The sequence below is a fragment of the Manis javanica genome, chromosome 7, assembly GCF_040802235.1.
Source record: "Manis javanica isolate MJ-LG chromosome 7, MJ_LKY, whole genome shotgun sequence".
NCBI classification, from domain to species: Eukaryota; Metazoa; Chordata; class Mammalia; order Pholidota; family Manidae; genus Manis; species Manis javanica.
In genome coordinates this window covers 81,202,619-81,225,053 of record NC_133162.1, presented here as the reverse complement: position 1 = coordinate 81,225,053, position 22,435 = coordinate 81,202,619, and the positions used below count along the sequence as shown (strand labels likewise).

At 38.7% G+C, this 22,435-nt stretch overlaps 1 protein-coding gene across 1 annotated transcript in view; it reads right to left on the bottom strand.

Moving 5' to 3' along the window:
- The window catches only part of FRMPD2 (FERM and PDZ domain containing 2), a 53,956-nt gene that overhangs the window by 6,426 nt on the left and 25,095 nt on the right, over window positions 1–22,435 (bottom strand). Inside the window, 4 exon segments of the mRNA XM_036999522.2 lie at window positions 1,112–1,313; window positions 14,924–15,071; window positions 21,847–21,932; window positions 21,935–22,028. Of these exon segments, the coding sequence (XP_036855417.2) occupies window positions 1,112–1,313; window positions 14,924–15,071; window positions 21,847–21,932; window positions 21,935–22,028 (530 nt within the window).

The window sequence follows — 22,435 nt, the reverse complement described above, 5'->3', positions numbered from 1 at the left end:
TGAGCTCACGTCCCACCCAGCCCTATGCAAGGGGCCACACATGTGAGTCAAGCCATCTTGGAGCCTCTAGACAAGGCCTGCTGAGGAACATACCGTGACCCTGGGTGATACCTTGTGAAGCAGAATATCACCCAGCTAAGCCTTGCCTGAATTTCAAGCCCAGAAAACTGTGAAGTAGAATTTCCAGCCCAGAAACTGTAAACTCAGCAAAATGGTCACTGTTTTAAGCCTCTGTGCTTGGAGTAGTTTGTTCCATAGCAATCAACACACCGACAGCTTGGCTTCATCACTATTGATTTAGTTTGCAGTGCCCAGTGGTGCATTTCTGCTTCAACAGAATTGGGGCAATAAGCTGAGAATTACTTCAGGATATATGTATACATGCATCTCAGTTCAAATGCATAATCCGTACCCTCTGGCTGAAGCACATGTATATATAACTCATTCCAAAAACAGTTCCTACAGCAACCTTCAGTGATCATGGGCTGCCTGTATATCGTGCCATTTATATAGCTTGCACTGTGAGAGTTCAATCCAATTTCTAGGTGGTTTTTAAATCTACGGATCACATTATAATGTGAAGTTGTGTATAGCTCATTATTTTCACTTTCAAATTAAATTATAAGAAATACATCAATAGAGGAAGTAGTGCAGTGTAGCAGTTGAGAGTTTGGACTCCAGGGCCAGCTGCGTTTGTTCAAATCGCAGACTTGCCATTTCTTTCCCTGTAGAGCTAGGACACAGTAGAAACTACTTCATGGGGTTGTGAGTGTGCAGTTAGTTGATGTGTACAAGTGTTAAAACAGGACCTGGCACATCACAACTTGTTTATTTTGTCCTCTCCAATTTCATATTATCACTTAGTTCTTCCTGCAAAGAAGATAGAGCAATGCAGTAGGGGGAAGGGCTGTCTGTCCAATAGTGTTTAAGGACAGACTTTGCCTGGGGCCAGACTTTAGAAAATCTTTGTAGAATTAGTTGATAGTTGAATTTATGTGTATACTTCCCTTAACTATCTGACATCCTTTAAATAGATTCTTCAGGTAGGGCTTATTCCAGCATGCCGAGAACATGGCGGTTCGGGCCCCAAGAACAGATGTGTCAAACCCACCTGCCTCAGGTTCCTTCTGTCCCAGTCTCTTTGCTGGTTTCCACATTGAAGTTATCCAGTGACAAGTGCAGCAGGCCTCCTGTGGTATCCTCCAGTCTGGGTGTGAACAATGCGTTTTCTGAGTATTACAATCTCTGAATCCAAGAGAGGGGCTTGGACTGGACCAGACTCATATCGGCCATTGGCACGCACTTAGCATGGTCTGAAATTTGGGAGAAAAAGATGAACATAAATACACATGAGAATGATGCTGGATCCGTCTCTCCTGTGGCAGCAATACATTACAGCCCGAGGTTCTGTCCTTACTTTCCTTTTCCTGTTTTTCCTCTGCTAACTCATGGGGTTCTGGTGGCTCATCCTAAGCATGCCAAGTCTTCCTAATTAGCACTCACTAACGAAAGAAACCTCAGACACATGAGAAGGAAGATATGAGATGCTCTCCCTCCCCCTCTAGATGACAGGTCTCGGAGCCAAGGTTCTGACGGGTGTTAACATCCACAGCAAAGTCCCAGCGCCTTCGGAGCCTTGGGTAAAATTAACTGCCACCCTCCATTCTGCTCTCTGCCTTCACAAAACCATCCTCACAAAACACTGTTGTAAAATATGGGACTTCAAATTACCTGGCCTCCCAAGATTAGGTTCTACCCTGTGGAATAAAATTGTTAATCTCTACATGGCTTGGTTTCCCCAGTAATAATATTGAAGATCTAATTTCCTGAAATACAAATACATACCAGAAACGTTGAGTCTCCCAGGTTTGACATTTTCCTTTCTCCTTCATGCAGGAAGATGTGATAAATGACTACCTTGAGATGATGGGTGTGAGTGACTCTCCCTACTTCACTATTGACGTTGTTGATAAGAAACTGGAATTTGCTAGATTGATCCCTTGAATTAACTGGGCTTTATACCAAGCCCAGTTTGTATTTTGAAAGAAAATGATGACTATATTCTGGCTATCTGCTTCCTGTTAAAAGCAGAAAGGGGAGCATACTCAGGCACACAGTGCTTGTGTGGCTCCAGCTGTGCATGTGCATGTGGGTGTGTGTGTCTGTGTGTCTGTGCACATATCTAAAGTACACAGAGTACTTCCACTGCTAGGGAGGGTGTCTGTGGGCATTTATTGCCTCAAGCAATCCCATCCCCTTTTCTACAGTGGTGTTTAGTTTATTGCCAGGGCTGTGCCCACTGAGAAAGGTAGGCTTTAAAAAATATACTTTGGGAACTTTCTGTGTCTATATGGCATTTGATGTCATCACCCACATGCAGTGGGCTAGAAAGAATGGAGGAATACAAGCAATTTGAGTATGACCTGCAGCTTTGGACAAATTTCATAGTTTCTTACTCCAGAGCTTCGACCTCTTCACACACATACCAACACCAGTAATACCACCAACAATTTATGATGCTATGTGCCAGGCACGACACACAACTTATAGGCCAGGCACAGTAGTAAGCATGGCATCTGCATTGTCTCATTTAATCCTCACAATACCTCAGTGGGGGGTATTATTATACCTATTTTATAGATGAGGAAACTTGAGGCTAATGAAGCATTCATAACTTGCTCAAGGTCCCAAGGCTAGTAAATGGCAGAGCAGGAACTACCTTCAGGTTGACTGACTTCACAGTCCACACCAGAAAGTGGAGATGCCAAGGACACAGAGATAAAACCAGCAACATGGGAGATTCATCTGAGGCATGCCCAGTCTTGGGTCTTGATTGCCAGAACCCAAGTGGAAAGTGAACTCAGGCTAATTGTGAACCTTGTGTGTTCAGCAACCTGCAAGCTGGCATGCAGTGTAGCGGGAGAGCAGAGCAGAGCACAGTAAGAAATCAGTCAAGGTTGGGGCCAGGTTGGAAAGAGTCTGACATGCCATCCTAAGAAGTCTGGGCTTGTCCCTGCAGACAGCAGAGCGCCATTAACAAATGCTGGGTGTGGATTTACATGATTGTATTGGTGTTTTTGAAAACTCACTTTGAAGGCTAAGAGCAGGACAAATTAGAGGAGCCATGACACCAGCAAGCCCATTTCAGAGCACTTAGTGACAGGTGGGGCCTGAGGAGAGAGCATAGGTCCAGACCCACCCCACAACCCCCAGTTTCTTGCAGAGTGGGTGGGTGGTCTCATTTGAACAAGAGTGGAGGGAGTCAAATGGGAAAGTGAGATCAACTGTGGACATGCTGAATTTGAGGCTAGAGTAATCAGATGAAGATGGCCAGTTCTCAGCTGCATGTGATCACTGAAAATGGTGTGTGCAAAGTTTCTAATATCAAGAAATATTTTTTTATTGTTTTGCTCTATTTATTGGACATTTTCGTTTATTTTTTTGTGAATTGCCTCTTTTACTCTCTGTTCTAGTGGGGTGATCATCTTTTTTTATGATGATTATAAGAGTTCTTTGTAAATTATCTACATGAAAATGTGGCTGTAATATTGAGGCACCAGACGAAATACAGAGAGCATCCAATTAAATTTGACTTTCAGATAAACAATGAACAGCACATACTCATAATGAAGGATTATTTGTGGTCTACCTGAAATTCAAATTTAACTGGATTGTTTGTACTTCTATTGGTTAAATCTAGGACTCCCATGCCGTACATCCAGCAACTATTTTTTCCAATTTATCACTTACTTTTAACTTTCTTTCTGGTGTTTTTTTAAATAAGGTATCTGGATTTTTTTTTTTTTAGTTTCATAAACTTTATTTCTCCCTTTAACTGATTTCAATTTTTTCTTATGCACATCTTACCACTATTTTGTTTATTTATTTATTTATTTATTTATTTATTTATTTATTTATTTATTTATTTATTTATTTTGAGAGGGCATCTCTCATATTTATTGATCAAATGATTGTTAACAACAATAAAATTCTGTACAGGGGACTCAATGCTCAATGCACAATTATTAATCCACGCAAACCCTAATTCTCGTTAGTCTCCAATCTTCTGAAGCATAACGAACAAGTTCTTACGTGGTGAACAAATTCTTACATAGTGAATAAGTTCTTACATGGTGAACAATACAAGGGCAGTCATCACAGAAACTTTCAGTCTTGATCACGCATTATGAACTATAAACAATCAGGTCAGATATGAATATTCATTTGATTTTTATACTTGATTTATATGTGAATACCACATTTCTCCTTATTATTATTATTTTTTTTAAATAAAATGCTGAAGTGGTAGGTAGATGCAAGATAAAGGTAGAAAACATAGTTTAGTGCTGTAAGAGAGCAAATGCAGATGATCAGGTGTGTTCCTGTAGACTAAGTGTTAATCCAAGCTACACAAGGGCAATAAAACATCCACGGATGCAGAAGATTTCTCTCAAAACAGGGGGGGTGAGGTTCTAAGCCTCACCTCTCTTGATCCCCAGTTTCTCACCTGATAGCCTCCCTGTGACTGTGCCTGTCTTAGCTTGTTCCTCCCTTGATGAATCTTACCCGTCTCTGGCTAACCAGTCATCTTCCGGGGCAATACAGGGAAATGTAAAGTTGGTAAGTGAGAGAGAAGCAATATTGTTTGAAGACGTTAGCTTTTTACTTCTTTGCAGATTTATGCCCTGTGGCTTTTATGCCCAGTATTTGTCTTGAGGTATCTTTATCACTTGGAAGAATTATGATACTCGGTAAATTCGATTTGAGGCATGAATTCTATTTAAGGGTTGTAATTAGGAAGGAAGAAGAAAAGCTATAGGAGTAGCAGATGGAAGAAAACATGGGAAGATTGATTATTTCTTTGACATATCTTCTTGTAGAGTAACTTAAGCATGTATAGGTTTTAAACTACTAATTAAATTGTGTACACACATTAACATAATAGGAATACAGTTACATAACCAAAGCAGACCTGTAATTACCAGCCATCTCCAGTGAAACCAAGAAAACCAGTTAGGCACCCTAAGCATTTGTGAAAACTTATCTATGACATGGTGGATATTGTCCAACTGAACTTGAACAGTCTGAGAGAAATCAGACAAATTAAAACAACCCATTCTTGGGGACTGTTCACATCCCATATGTTCTTTTAACAGTAGATAGTCTGTAGTCGTAAGATTTTGGAGTGCTACAACTTGCACTTCTCCTAATTCTTGGTTGAGTTCCAACAGTATAGATCCAGTCAAATTTGTTGTTTTACTGTATGCACAGGCCAGCTTAGATAACTCCTTCTTCATTCCAATGGCAAGTCCAGGAACCAGTGGGATGAATGCAGCTACAACTGCAGCATCGCCTGGATCTTTGTTGAGGTTTTTAGATGATCATCTTTTGGTATGACTCTTCCAGAGAATGTTGATGTTGGAAGTTCTTCTTCATATCGTATCTTAATTCATTTTCTGTGTAGCCAAATTAGGCTTTGATCCTCTGTATAAACACAAACAGACCCTTTGCCCACACTTTGATATGCCCTTTATACCATTGTGTAGAACTCATTGGAGGTCACCACACAGGAACTGCTTTTCTTTTTTTCTTTAAGAGAAAGGAATATTATCAGAAAAATGTACCTCCATAGCCTATCATCCGACACCCTTTAAGTGATCAAAATTAAGGATATTTAAAGCATGCATTAATCATTGATTTACAGTTGGTTTCATCCTATCAGGGAGTAATCCCCCTTTTCTTTCTTTCTTTTTTTTGTTATCATTAATCTACACTTACATGAAGAATATTATGTTTACTAGGCTCGCCCCTATACCAGGTCCTCCCTATAAACCCCTTTACAGTCACTGTCCATCAGCATAGCAAAATGTTGTAGAATCACTACTTGTCTTCTCTGTGTTGTACAGCCCTCCCCTTTCTCCCACCCCCCAATGCATGCTAATCTTAATACCCCCCTTCTTCTTCCCCCCCCTTATCCCTCCCTACCCACCCATCCTCCCCAGTCCCTTTCCCTTTGGTACCTGTTAGTCCCTTCTTGGGTTCTGTGATTCCGCTGCTGTTTTGTTCCTTCAGTTTTTCCTTTGTTCTTATACTCCACAGATGAGTGAAATCATTTGATATTACTCCTTCTCCGCTTGGCTTGTTTCACTGAGCATAATACCCTCCAGCTCCATCCATGCTGCTGCAAATGGTAGGATTTTCCCTCTTCTTATGGCTGAGTAGTATTCCATTGTGTATATGTACCACATCTTCTTTATCCATTCATCTACTGATGGACATTTAGGTTGCTTCCAATTCTTGGCTATTGTAAATAGTGCTGTGATAAACATAGGGGTGCATCTGTCTTTCTCAAACTTGATTGCTGCGTTCTTAGGGTAAATTCCTAGGAGTGGAATTCCTGGGTCAAATGGTAAGTCTGTTTTGAGCATTTTGATGAACCTCCATACTGCTTTCCACAATGGTTGAACTAATTTACATTCCCACCAGCAGTGTAGGAGGGTTCCCCTTTCTCCACAGCCTCACCAACATTTGTTGTTGTTTGTCTTTTGGATGGCAGCCATCCTTACTGGTGTGAGGTGATACCTCATTGTAGTTTTAATTTGCATTTCTCTGATAATTAGTGATGTGGAGCATCTTTTCATGTGTCTGTTGGCCATCTGTATTTTTTTTTGGAGAACTGTCTGTTCCTCTGCCCATTTTTTAATTGGATTATTTGTTTTTTGTTTGTTGAGGCGTGTGAACTCTTTATATATTCTGGACGTCAGACCTTTATCGGATCTGTCATTTACAAATATATTCTCCCATACTGTAGGGTTCCTTTTTGTTCTATTGATGGTGTCTTTTGCTGTACAGAAGCTTTACAGCTTAATATAGTCCCACTTGTTCATTTTTGCTGTTGTTTTCCTTGCCTGGGGAGATATGTTCAAGAAAAGGTCACTCATGTTTATGTCTAAGAGGTTTTTGCCTATGTTTTTTTCAGAGTTTAATGGTTTCATGACTTACATTCAGGTCTTTGATCCATTTTGAATTTACTTTTGTGTATGTGGTTAGACAATGGTCCAGTTTCATTCTCCTACATGTAGCTGTCCAGTTTTGCCAGCACCATCTGTTGAAGAGACTGTTGTTTCGCCAATGTATGTCCATGGCTCCTTTATCAAATATTAATTGACCATACATGTTTGGGTTGATGTCTGGAGTCTCTGTTCTGTTCCACTGGTCTGTGGCTCTGTTCTTGTGCCAGTACCAAATTGTCTTGATTACTATGGCTTTGTAGTAGAGCTTGAAGTTGGGGAGTGAGATCCCCCCCTACTTTATTCTTCTTTCTCTGGATTGCTTTGGCTATTCGGGGTCTTTGGTGTTTCCATATGAATTTTTGAACTATTTGTTCCAGTTTGTTGAAGAATGTTGCTGGTAATTTGATAGGGATTGCATCAAATCTGTATATTGCTTTGGGCAGGATGGCCATTTTGACGATATTAATTCTTCCTAGCCATGAGCATGGGATGAGTTTCCATTTGTTAGTGTCCTCTTTAATTTCTCTTAAGAGTGACTTGAAGTTTTCAGGGTATAGGCCTTTCACTTCTTTGGTTAGGTTTATTCCTAGGTATTTTATTCGTTTTGAAGCAGTTGTGAATGGAATTATTTTCCTGATTTCTCTTTCTATTGGCTCATTGTTAGTGTATAGGAAAGCCACAGATTTCTGTGTGTTAATTTTGTATCCTGCAACTTTGCTGAATTCTGATATCAGTTCTAGTAGTTTTGGAGTGGAGTCTTTAGGGTTTTTTATGTACAATATCATGTCATCTGCAAATAGTGATGGTTTAACTTCTTCTTTACCCATCTGGATTCCTTGTATTTCTTTGTTTTGTCTAATTGCCATGGCTAGGACCTCCAGTACTATGTTAAATAACAGTGGGGAGAGTGGGCATCCCTGTCTTGTTCCCGATCTCAGAGGAAAAGCTTTCAGCTTCTCGCTGTTCAGTATGATGTTGGCTGTGGGTTTATTATATATGGCCTTTATTATGTTGAGGTTCTTGCTCTCTATTCCCATTTTGCTGAGAGTTTTTATCATGAATGGATGTTGAATTTTGTCAAATGCCTTTTCAGCATCTATGGAGAGGATCATGTGGTTTTTGTCTTTCTTTTTGTTGATGTGGTGGATGATGGTGATGGATTTTCGAATGTTGTGCCATCCTTGCATCCCTGGGATGAATCCCACTTGGTCATGGTGTATGGTCCTTTTGATATACTGTTGAATTCTGTTTGCTAATATTTTATTGAGTATTTTTGCATCTACATTCATCAGGGATATTGGTCTGTAATTTTCTTTTTTGGTGGGGTCTTTGCCTGGTTTTGCTATTAGGGTGATGTTGGCTTCATACAATGAGTTTGGGAGTATTCCCTCCTCTTCTAATTTTCAGAACACTTTAAGGAGAACGGGTATTATGTCTTCTCTGTGTGTCTGATAAAATTCCGAGGTAAATCCGTCCTGCCTGGGGGTTTTTTTCTTGGGTAGTTTTTTGATTACCATTTCAATTTCTTTGCCCGTAATTGGTTTGTTTAACTTTTGTGTTTCTTACTTGGTCAGTCTTGGAAGGGTGTATTTTTCTAGGAAGTTGTCCATTTCTTCTAGGTTTTTTAGCTTGTTGGCATAAAAGTTTTCATAGTAGTCTTTAATCATTCTTTGTATTTCTGTGGAGTCTGTCATGATATTTCCATTCTCATTTCTGATTCTGTTGATGTGTGTTGATTCTCTTTTTCTCTTAATAAGTTTGGCTAGAGGCTTATCTATTTTGTTTATTTTCTCAAAGAACCAGCTCTTGGTTTCATTGATTTTTACTATTGTTTTATTCTTCTCAATTTTGTTTATTTCTTCTCTGATCTTTATTATGTCCCTCCTTCTGCTGACTTTGGGCCTCATTTGTTCTTCTTTTTCCAATTTTGATAATTGTGATGTTAGACTATTCATTTGGGATTGTTTTTCCTTCTTCAAGTGTGCCTGGGTCGCTGTATACTTTCCTCTTAACACTGCTTTCGCTGCATACCACAGAAGTTGGGACTTTGTGTTGTTTTTGTCATTTGTTTCTATATATTCCTTGATTTCTATTTTAATTTGTTCGTTGATCTATTGATTATTTAGGAGCATGTTGTTAAGCCTCCATGTGTTTGTGAGCCCTTTGTTTTCTTTGTAGAATTTATTTCTAGTTTTATATCTTTCTGGTCTGAAAAATTGGTTGGTAGAATTTCAATATTTTGGATTTTGTGGACTACTATGTGGTCTATTCTGGAGAATGTTCCATGTGCACTTGTGAAGAATGTATATCCTGTTGCTTTTGGATGTAGAGTTCTATAGATGTCTATTAGGTCCATCTGTTCTAGCGTGTTTTTCAGTGCCTCTGTGTCCTTACTTATTTTCTGCTTGGTGGATCTATCCTTTGGGGTGAGTGGTGTGTTGAAGTCTCCTAAAATGAATGCATTGCAGTCTGTTTACCCCTTTAGTTCTGTTAGTATTTGTTTCACATATGCTGGTGCTCCTGTGTTGGGTGCATATATATTTAGAATGGTTATATCCTCTTGTTGGACTGAGCACTTTATCATTATGTAATATCCTTCTTTATCTCTTGTTACTTTCTTTGTTTTGAAGTCTATTTTGTCTGATATTAGTACTGCAACCCCTGCTTTCTTCTCGCTGTTGTTTGCCTGAAATATGTTTTTCCATCCCTTGACTTTTAGTCTGTACATGTCTTTGGGTTTGAGGTGAGTTTCTTGTAAGCCGCATATAGATGGGTCTTGCTTTTTTATCCATTCTATTATTCTGTGTCTTTTGACTGATACATTAAGTCCATTTACATTTAGAGTGGCTATTGAGAGATATGTACTTTTTGCCATTGCAGGCTTTAGATTCGTGGTTACCAAAGGTTCAAGGGTAGCCTCTTTAGTATCTTACTGCCTAACTTAGCTCGCTTATTGAGTTGTTATATACACTGTCTGGAGATTCTTTTCTTCTCTCCCTTCTTATTCCTCCTTCTCCATTCTTCATATGTTGGGTGTTTTGTTCTGTGCTCTTTTTAGGAGTGCTCCCATCTAGAGTAGTCCCTGTAAGATGCCCTGTAGAGGTGGTTTGTGGGAGGCAAATTCCCTCAGCTTTTGCTTGTCTGGGAATTGTTTAATCCTGCCATCATATTATATGATAATTGTGCTGGATACAGTATCCTTGGTTCAAGGCCCTTCTGTTTCATTGCATTAAATATATCATGCCATTCTCTTCTGGCCTGTAGGGTTTCTGTTGAGAAGTCTGATGTTAGCCTGATGGGTTTTCCTTTATAGGTGACCTTTTTCTCTCTAGCTGCCTTTAAAACTCTTTCCTTGTCCTTGATCTTTGCCATTTTAATTATTATGTGTCTTGGTGTTGTCCTCCTTGGATCCTTTCTGTTGGGGGTTCTGTGTATTTCCGTGGTCTGTTCGATTATTTCCTCCCCCAGTTTGGGGAAGTTTTCAGCAATTATTTCTTCCAAGATACTTTCCGTCCCTTTTCCTCTCTCTTCTTCTTCTGGTATCCCTATAATATGGATATTGTTCCTTTTGGATTGGTCACACAGTTCTCTTAATATTGTTTCATTCCTGGAGATCCTTTTATCTCTCTCTATGTCAGCTTTTATGCATTCCTGTTCTCTGGTTTCTATTCCATCAATGGCCTCTTGCATCTTATCCATTCTGCTTATAAATCCTTCCAGAGTTTGTTTCATTTCTGTGATCTCCTTTCTGGCATCTGTGATCTCTCTCCGGACTTCATTCCGTTTCTCTTGCATATTTCTCTGCATCTCTGTCAGCATGTTTATGATTTTTATTTTGAATTCTTTTTCAGGAAGACTGGTTAGGTCTGTCTCCTTTGCTGTCTCTGTGATCTTGGTTTGCCTGTAATTTTGTCTTTTCATGGTGATAGGAATAGTTCGCAGAGCTGGGACGAGTGACGGCTGGAAGAACTTCCCTTCTTGTTGATTTGTGGCCTTCCTCTCCTGGGAGAACAGCGACCTCTAGTGGCTTGTGCTGGGTAGCTGCATGCAGACAGGGTTCTTATTCCTGCCCGGCTGTTAGGGAGTTTATCTCCGCTGTCGCTGTGGTTGTGGCCTGGCTGGGGCTGCTGCTCCAAAATGGTGGAGTAGCATTGGAGGGGGAGCGGCCGGAAGGCTATTTATCTCTGTAAGGGGCCTCCGTGCTCCCTGCTGCCCAGGGGATTAGAGTGCCCAGAGATCCCTGGATTCCCTGCCTCTGGACTAAGTGTCCCGCCCTGCCCCTTTAAGACTTCCAAAAAGCACCCACCAAAACAAAAAAAAAAAAAATTGGCCGCTCGCTTTTCTTTTGTCCTCTGGCGCCAGCCTCTGGTACCTGCTCACCGGTCTTGCTGCCCTGTTTCCCTAGTATCCAGGACCCCACGCATGCACTGTGTCTGCATTCTGGTCCGGATGGCTGTTGCTGGGTGTTTAGCAGTCCTGGGCTCCCTCTCCCTCCCTGCTCCAACTCCTCTCCTCCTGCCGGGAGCTGGGGGTAGGGGCGCTCAGGTCCCACCGGGCCGGGGCTTGTATCTTACCACCTTTGTGAGGTGCTGTGTTCTTGCAGGTGTGGATGTGGTCTGGATGTTGTCCTGTGTCCTTTGGTCTTTATTCTAGGAAGAGTTGTCTTTGTTATATTTTCATAGATATATGTGGTTTTGGGAGGAGATTTCCACTGCTCTACTCACGCTGCCATCTTGGCTCCCAACTCCTGAAGAAATATTTTTAAAGGCAAAAAAAGAATTGTCTGAATTTTCCAAAGAAGACATACAGGTGGCCATCAAGTACATGAAAAGGTGTTCAACATCAGTAATCATTGGGGATGTACAAATGAAAACCACAATTAGATACCACCTCAGGCTTGTTAGAATGGCTATCATCAAAAAGACAAGAAATAAATATTGGTGAGGATATGGAGGAAAGGGAACCCTTGTACACTCTTGGTGGGAATGTCAGTTAGTGCAGCCACTATGAAAAACAGCTTGGAGGTTCCTCAAAAAATTAAAAATAGAATTAGCATATAGAATTACATATACACACATACACACACAGATAGATGTATACATATCTACATATATACTGGAATATTATTCAGCCATGAAAAGGAGGAAATCCTGCAACTTGAGACAATATGGACAGACCTTGAGGGCATTATGGTGAGTGAACTAAGTCAGACAAAGGAAGACAAATATTGTATATCTCACTTACATGCAGAATCTAAAAAAAGCTGAACTCATAGAAATAGAGAATACAGTGGTTGCCAAGGGCTAGGGATGGGGGAAATGGGGAGGTACTTGTCAAAAAGTACAGACTCCCAGCTATAAGAAGGACAAGTTCTGGGGATCTAACCTATAGCATGGTAACTATGTTAATGATACTATGTTATTTCCTTCAAAGTTGGTAAGAAAATAACTCTTAAATATTATTACCACAAAAAAATGGTAATTTTGTGAGTGGATGGAGGTGTTAACTACCTTATTTTGGTAATAATTTTGCAATATGCATGAGTATAAAATCATCACATTGTACATGTTAAACTAAAATATTTTTATGTCGATAATATTTCAATATGTCTGGAAAAATAAAATAAACATCAACCCAGAAAAAAAATTATCTGAAATAATCCTTTTAATGCAAATAGTAGATTCCTGAGAACTCCTATGATGGTAGAATTTGCAGGTTGAGAAAACAATATATTATGAGAAAATAGGCTTAAAAGGAATAATTACACAAGTGAGCCTGTGGAATCTCTGTAAAATTTTATGTTACTGGTATCAAGCAATAAAAGCAATACTGATAGTATTTCACACTGTATCTCAACAATAGCAGATAAGATAAAATTAAATTTACGTTCATTATTTCAACTTCCTGGAAACATCTGGAATTGTCACTCAATGATTTCAGTGAAATGTATTTATTTAGCTTTGCTGCAAAGAATGTGCCATCTATGTTTTTGTGTTTGAATCTCCATCCAAATGCTCAGTGATTTTGTTTCCTGATTAATTCCCTACCCTAGGACCCCAGGACCCAGTGACACAGCTCCACATGAACTGGCTGGCACTGAACAAAACTCCCACAGGCAGGAGCTGCCACTACTACTCACATGGAGCAATAAATACCAGACATGGATTTAGACACATCATACATACTATCCCTCCAGAGTACAGCAGAAACCTTGCAGATGTCCAGTGTGTTCCACTGAGAATCTAAAAAAAGGCTCCGAGAGGGCAAGTGAGGTGCCAAAGTCATACAGCTAATAAGTGGCCCTGCCCTGAGACTACTGGACTCCAGGCCCACATTCCAAGCCAGAGGTTTTCAAACATCTATGTGCATCCAAGTCACCTGGGTTATTTTTCAAATGCAGACCCTGATTCAGTAGGTCTGTGTGGGGCCTGGGATTCTGCATCCCTAGCAAGCTCCCAAGTGATGTACATGCAGAGATCACTCTATGAATATGAACGGTGAAGCCCCTATATGGTTCCCTGTTAGAACCAATGAAGAAATAATGCTCAGAGATCAATAGCAAGCATGGTAAGTCTGGCACTCAGAGCCAAGTCTCCCTTACCCTAAAGACCCAGTTCTGACAGGGGATGAAAGGTCATATCATATTGCAGGAGTAAAGGGTGCAGGCACCAGGCTCAAAGAACTGCAAGTTCAAATCTCAGCCCCATCGCCAACCAGGAGGCATGTTACTCCAAGCCTCAGTTTGCTCCTCCAATAATGCTGGCACCTGTTTCGCTGGGCTGCCTGACAATTGCAGATTGAGAAACCAGCATATTATGAGCATAAATTAGATCATTCATGCAAGGACAGCATAGTGCCTGGGAAAAACACTAGTAACAATAGTAAGTAGATCCATAGCATTTCCTAAATACTCAATAAATATTAATGTATTATATGGCATGTGGCCTCATTTTAACTAATGGTCCCCCTCCCAATTATATCAATACTATATGTTTATTGTTGAAATTTGATAAATACTGAAAAATATATGGAACAGAAAACAAATTTTTGTTTATTACACAAAGATAACAACAAGAGCACAATGGCATTTTGGTGCAGTTCATTTGCATATTCCTTCTCTCTCGTTTGCATGCTAAAGATCACCAAATTATTATCATGGTGTCCAATACTATACCTGCGCATTCAATACTGGAGGAACAGATAGCTATTTACATTTAAATATAAGTTAATTACAATTTTAAAAATTAAAAACCTAGCTCCATAGCTGTACTTGCCACCTCGCAAGTGGTCGATAGACACATATTGGTAGTGACCCCGTACCGAACAGAGTAAGTATTTCCATAATCTCAGAAAGTCCCATCTGTTAGTAATAGATATGGTTTCATATCCTGCTTTTCTTCACTTAGCACCATATCTCATGTACATGTTCACATCATCATTCCCTCAAAACACATTCTACTGTCTTAAGTTACAGAGAAGTGCTGTGATTTATTTGACTAGTCTTCTGCTTTTGGTTTTCTTAGATTACTTCCAAATGGTTGCTGTTATATGTAATGTTCTAGTGAACACCCATGAGCATAAGCTTTCATGTATTTCTATACTTATTACCTTTAGATAAATATTTATAAGTAATAACATAGAGCCAAATGACAGGGAGTTTTTTAAGGCTTTTTATACATATTCCCAATTGAGCTCTAGAAAGATGTATCAATTTACCCTCGCAAATGCTATTTATTTTTGTGTTTACCAGACTAAGAAAAAAAGTACAGTTTTTTATTGTATTTCTCTAGCTCTTAGGAAGATTTTCAACTTTTTAGAGGATTCTGGGTCAATTGTACATATTTATACAAATTATTTTATGATGTAACAAACTTGCCAGAGTGGCGGTGGAGAATCTAGTGCCTACTCACCAGTTACAGCTCGGGGAGAGCGCACCTGAGCATTAAACCCATGCTGGGCAGAGCAGAGGCGCAGTAAATATTCACAGGTGTTGGCCGATTCAGTGACAAATGCATGCTTTTTCCCAGTGGTGCTGCTTGTGATGGTGAACTTCTTTGGCTGAAGGAAGCAAACACAGATTTTAATAATCGATTATCCTTACCCATCTATTGAGGCACAACGGTCCAGCGAGGAATCAAACAACAGAACCCTCAGTTCAATTCCATGTACTAGGCTTCCAAAGTATATAGCAGATGTTGTCTATGGCCCAGTATTTTTTCTTAGATTAAAAAAAATCCCTCTTTTTATTTTTTTTCTTCCTTTATAAGATAAATGTTTATCTGTCAATTGCTATCTGCTAAGTAGTATGCTAGGTGGAAAGAGCATGACATGAGTAGCTACACACTTGGCCATCCACACAGAGTGAACATAATCCTCAGTGTGTGTTTTGAAAGATCATTAGGTTTACCTATAGTTTTCATTGCACAAACTCCCAGAAGTTTCAGGCAAAATCTCAGGTAGCAGGGTTTTAGAAAAGATTAAAGCATGGCCTGTATTCTCATATTTCTTGCTAATATGTGCCAGGGTCTGTTTTAAGTGCTTTTTGGGTATTAATTCATTTCATCTTCAAAGCTACAGAATGAGGGAAGTCAAACGATTTTCCTTATTTTACAGATGAGGAAAGAGACTCAGGGTCCTCAGAATGCAGAGAAACTGAGGGCACATCACCAAGAAAAGCTTCACATTTATTCCTTTAAGGCCCACATACCAAGTGATAAATTTGTACCATTCACTGGGGTAAACTGGAGAGGATTTTATGGGGTCATTTATATAGAGCTTTGTGGGATTTTTTGCAATATATAGTCCTAAGAACGATACCAAATAAAGCAATAGGAATGATATGAATAAGAATTTACATATAATTTCCAAGTAAAATCTCTATTCTAGGTATTTCAATAAGAGTCTTGAGTTTGCTCCTATAAAGATAACTTTATAAACGGGGGGTTTATGTTTGAAAGCACTCCCTGAAACTCCTGATCCTCATTAATGGTGATCCCTTTTAATTCATGATAGTCACCATTTCCAAGAAACTTTGTTCACACAGTCAGATATTAACAAAAGGCAGATAACTCATTGCTTTTTCTCTGAGAAACTCCTTTTTATCATTAACCTAATCTCAGAAAATTTGAGCACTTTCCAAACATTTTTTTATTTATACATGTAATGTTGAACTTTCTTATACTGTGAATGGATTTTGAATGCAGTTGAACTATATCAAGTATTTTTTAAATAATGTATTTTCTCTAACATTTATAGATGCTGCCCTACTAACCTTAATCATTCTTTCTTAGTATTCAAATTATAATAATGCCTAGATTTCACTCCTTGATAATTTTAACCGCACTGTTTCAAAGTTGAATATTTGCTTGGAACCCATTCACTTTGTTAGCATACATTGACAATTTTATATTTAGTTCACTCAGGTATTAGAAAATTTTAGATAAGTCACCTTTGAAATCTAATAATTATTCTTTAACAAATCTGAAAAGAGAACCATTCACACACACACACACACACACACACCAATTTTTCTCTCATAAACTCAGCAAAACTCTCTTTTTGGACAACAATACTCTAAGATATGAAACACCACAAGGAGTGGATTTTTTATCCCGTTTCTTGGCATAAAGCTGAAACAGTCTTAACTGTAGTAGTTGAGATTTTTTTTTTCCATTCTGATAACATCATTTAATGGGATATTCACATCTGCAGGGAAACTTCCACACAGTGAGCTGCTCTGTGCATAAGATGAGGTACTATAACTTGAATTGTAGGGTTTTACGCCAAACAAAAAATTTATTTACACCCCTGTTGTTGCAATGTAAATATGCTTGGTTCTTTGGTATATTATATTTATTTCAAGGCATTGGTTTACCATTTGGTGTATTTCATCCGCAGTGATTGGACTGAGGTTACTGTTTGTTGGCAAAGTAGTTTTTTCTTTAGTTTGATACATCTTTGCAGAACAGAAGCATTCTTCCAGACAGAGACAGATTTGCCATGAGGCTAATAGAGCTGAGGCTCCAGGGCCCTCTCTTGGATGGACTATTTCCTGGGAGGGACCCCGGCAGAGTCTTTTCGTGTTCTTTTTTTTTTTTTGAGAGAGAGCATCTCTCATATTTATTAATCAAATGGTTGTTAACAGTTAATAACAATAAAATTCTGTACAGGGGACTCAATGCACAATCATTAATCCACCCCAAGTCTAATTCTCATCAGTCTCAGATCTTCTGAAGCACAACGAACAAGTTCCTGCATGGTGTACAAATTCTTACATAGTGAATAAGTTCTTACATGGTGAACAGTACAAGGGCAGTCATCACAGAAACTTTCGGTTTTGATCACGCATTATGAACTATAAACAAGCAGGTCAAATATGAATATTCGTTTGATTTTTACAATTGATTTATATGTGAATCCCACATTTCTCCCTTATTATTATTATTTAAATTTTTAAATAAAATGCTGAAGTGGTAGGTAGATGCAAGATAAAGGTAGAAAACAGTTTAGTGCTGTAAGAAAGCAAATGTAGATGATCAGGTGTGTGCCTATAAGCTAAGTATTAATCCAAGCTAGACAAGGGCAACAAAACATCCACGGATGCAGAAAATTTCTCTCAAAACAGTAGGGGTGAGGTTCTAAGCCTCACCTCTATTGATCCCCAATTTCTCACCTGATGGCCCCCCTACAATTGTGCCTGTCTTAGCTTGTTTCTCCCTTGAGGAATCTTACCCATCTCTGGCTAACCAGTCATCTTCCGGGGCCATACAGGGAAATGTAAAGTTGGTAAGTGAGAGAGAAGCAATATTGTTTGAAGAGGTTAGCTTTATACTTCTTTGCAGATTTATGCCCTGTGGGTTTTATGCCCAGCATTTGTCTTCAGGTATCTTTACCACTTGGAGGAATTATGATACTCGGTAAATTCGATTTGAGGCATGAATTCTATTTAAGGGTTGTAATTCGGAAGGAAGAAAAAAAGCTATAGAAGTAACAGACGGAAGAAAACATGGAAAGATTGGTTATTTCTTTGACATATCTCCTTGTAGAGTAACTTAAGCAGGTATAGGTTTTAAACTACTAATTAAATTGTGCACACACACAGTAACATAATAGGAATACAGTTACATAACCAAAGCAGACCTACAATTACCAGCCACCTCCAGTGAAACCAAGAAAACCAGTTAGGCACCCTAAGCATTTGTGAAAACTTATCTATGATATGATGGATATTGTCTAACTGAATTTGAATAGTTTGAGAAAAATCAGACAATTTAAAACAACACATTCCTGGGAACTGTTCACCTCCCATATGTTCTTTTAACAGTAGATAGTCTGTAGTCTCAAGATTTTGGAGCGCTGCAACTTGCACTTCTCCTAATTCTTGGTTGAGTTCCAACAGTATAGATCCAGTCAAATTTGTTGTTTTACTGTATGCACAGGCCAGCTTAGATAACTCCATCTTCATTCCAATGGCAATTCCAGGAACCAGTAGGATGAATGCAGCTATGACTACAACAGTGCCAGGATCTTTGTTGACGTTTTTTGATGATCATCTTCTGGAATGACTCTTCCAGAGTATGTTGATGTTGAAACTTCTTCATATGGTATCTTAGTTCGTTTTCTGTGTAGCCAAATTAGGCTTTGATCCTCTGTATAAACACAAACAGACCCTTTGCCCACACTTTGATATGCCCTTTACCATTGTGAAGAACTTATTAGAGATCACCACACAGGAACTGCTTTTTTTTAAGAGAAAGGAATAGTATCAGAAAAATGTACTTCCATAGCTGATCATCTGACACCCTTTAAATGACCATCATGTTCTTATAAAATGAGGAAGGCAGGCTGCTTTCATCACAATCAATTTAGACCACTGACTCTTCTTTCCACTCCAACTCTTCCCACTTCCCCTTACTATAGGTGGGAAAGCCGATCCCACTAAGGAAAAGTTGAGATGGTGATACACTTACTGTATGTAGATTTAGTAGGATTTATTTATGTGGTTTTCAGAGTCCTCTGCAATAGTTTATTGCCAGCTATCCCAGAAGACTTCCACTGGGCCAACTCACCCAAAGTCTCAGCATAAAGATAAGAGGGCCAGTGACTGCATGAAGTTACCTGTTTCCTACAGTACTTAGTACCAGAAGTATGTGGAGTCAACACTGGAGGGGCACAAGGTTTGAAATATACAAAGTTAGAGGCCAGGAAAATTTTCAATTTTTGGGAATGGAAAACGGTCATTTAATTCTCAAAAACACCCAATCAAGTGGAAGTTCTGTCCTCTCAAAGATCTTCTGTATGACTGTATATATACTGCATCATCAATACATCACACAGTTTTTTTATGGAAATCACATGAAATAGAGTTCATTAGATTTCCTATGTTTGTAGCACAGAAGCCATGCAGTAGCACTACAGAGAGCTAATAGGTCTCTGTGCAAAGCTGTATGTTTAATGCATCTTACGAACAACTTTCCATCAGCCATGCTAGAAGAAAGACTGAATTATGTTTGTATTTTCCCTAGACAAAAATGATTCTACAAAAGTGTCATCATATGAAAATGTAATCAGAATGTATTTCCCAAAATTTGAAAGGCGAAAAGAGTTATAGTTTATCAGGGAGTTTAATAATAATAATATTATTGGGGGGCTTTTGATTTTGCAGTATTTTGTTCAGCTTTTTTAAAATTCACAAGTTGTGGTAATTTCTCTCATTTTCTCTCCTCACTTTCCATCGTGGTTTGTATTTGGGACTTTTTATTACTTTTCTTAAAGAGAGCCCTACAAAGCCTGTAAACTCCCTGTTTTTCTGCATTTGTCTTCAGACATTCTAGCTATTGCTAATAACCAGGAACAGTTACTAACATGAGTAGGTTCATCATTCTACAATGAGTAGTTTCTTAATTGAATAATCTTCTGAACTGATGTTGTCTCTGTCAACAAACTTGTTGGCAGACAGGCTGCCAACAAACTTGTGAATCATATTCTTTGAAAATGGCATTTTTCTCTATTTCCTTTGTTACTTCCCTGAAGGCTGACAGGATGAATGATCTATGATTGTTTGGAGCATTTTGGCTTCCTCTATTAATTAGGCAAACTCCAAACTAGCTTCCTGGGTTCATTCTTGTATTGTTCACTGAGTTCCCCATTTCATCTTTGCCAAAGCGTGTGGCATTCAAGTCATTGGCCGGGGAAGATGCCCGGTTTGTGGCAAGCAGCTGGTGACATTACTTCATGTGATGACTTTTCCATAAAAAAAGACATTCATTCTAAGGAAGAGGATGGTTATCAGGACATGGAAATCCCAATTAGTGGCAAGAGTATATTTTAAGCTAATGAGTCTGTCTTGGGAACTTGATGACTTTCCAACTGTGAAAGTGACCCTGGTCATGGGTAAAATATATGTAAAAATTAAATCAACAAATATAAAGTATATACTTATGAGGATTGTTAAACTTTACAACTTCAAAAACTTCTATTTTTCAAAATTACTTTTTAGGTTATCTGCACTTTGGCAGTTTTTTTTTAAAACAAATTACAATGAAAAATTTGAACACTTACACATGATGTAAGGAAAATAAGTGATGCACTAGTACTGATTTAATAATTAACATTCTTCAAATAATCTTTCAAGTGACAAAGTAATTCAAGTCATTAAATTTTGAAAAATTCACAAACATAAATATCATTTACTTTTACATATGGTCAAAAATAGTTGGGAAGACGTCAGTTTCCTGAGAGCACAGAGGTCACTTTAATGAACTCATTTAAATTACGCTTAGCTATGATTTACTTTCAGAGGTAAGCTTTTTTGCCTATAGACAGACAATAATTTATTATGAAATTCTATCAAGAATCACATTTTAACAATATGTTAATTTCAACAGCCAAAATGGAAGAAAGAAAAGATGCTTTGTTTTGAAACATTTTCCTTTTGAAAATGAATAAAACTAATTACATTCTACTCAGGAAACTCTAATATCAGATAAGGATAAAAAACATAGCAATCTAGTAGTAGAGAAAATTTAAGAACTATGAGAGAAAACTAAATAGCAAGAAAAACTAAATTTTTTAATGGACCACAAGACAAAGAACTTCATGTTTTAAGTGAAATCATTGCTGAAATAATGGCATGCTGACTGGGATGACCTCCAAGATGAGCAGGTAGATTAGGTACCAAAGGACTCTCTGCTGTGGGGACACACGTTTTTGGTGCTGAATTTCTTGTCACTAAATTCAGGAAGTAAAAATACTGATGCAAATGGTGTTCAAATGCAATTTCAAGTTACACATTTAATAGGGATTTGTAAATTTTTTTTTAAAAAAAGGCTTTTAAATTCTCAACAGACATCAAAGGTCTGTAGTCCCCAGGGTATACTGTAGGAAACCTGAAGTCCACGGGAGACAGGCCAGATGTCCTCGCATACTGTGTGCAACAGGAAAATTAAAACAGTGAAATGTTTCAAAACTTTGCAGACTCCATGCCACCTACAGTATATTCCCCTCTCCCTTCTCCCACCTCCAGCCTTGCTCTCTTATCAGTAGACTCTCCAAATTCAGAGAACTTTAGCCAGAGGGAAAGTGTAGCCCTTCAGGCCATGGCTGGAGTGGGGCACTGGGAGAGAGGTGGTAGAGAAGAAACGGCCTCCTGGGGACTTTCCAATGGTCTGGTAGATGTCCTCCAAATATGCCACAGTGCATCAGAGTACAGATTAACTGACAGGCTATGAACTTATCTGGTCAGGAGAAGATCACATGACCCATGCTCCCTTAAAGGGGCCACAGATCAAAGGAAAATGAAGCACAGGCCATTTATCAACTGAGCTACACTCACACAAGTCGAGATCTTCCCAATTTCTCTTCACTGAAACCTTTAAGTTGCAATTCTACTATTGTTTTTCACATATACTATGATACCTTGGCACAGATCCCTAAGGCCATCTCCCCTTCTGGCCTTGTCTTCTGCAGGAGAACTCAGTGAACCAGCACACCATATTCTGGGAGCTGCTGAGTGACCTGCAGCAAGAAAAAGGAATTTAGAAAAGACAGTCACACTGTTCTAAAATAATGGTGTTCAAAACCATTCCGTGAAAAACTCCTTACCACATGTTCTGAAAAACAAAAAAATAATAACATTGCCAAGTACGTTCAGGAAGCACTGAGCTAGACAGATCTTACTACAGAATTTCTCCACACTTCCAATATGATAGCATTTTTCTGTTTTATTAACTCAGGGAATCCTTTTTTCATGGAGTTCCTCAACCAACACCTGGAACACAGATATTATGAAAATGGTACAATAAAGTAATAATATTATGCACAAGTGTTTACAATTCAGATTCTTCTGGGTCATCTCAATCAAGGTAAGGGATTCCTTTTCCCAATTGTGTCAATCAAAGTCTACTGTGATAGTATCTGGAACA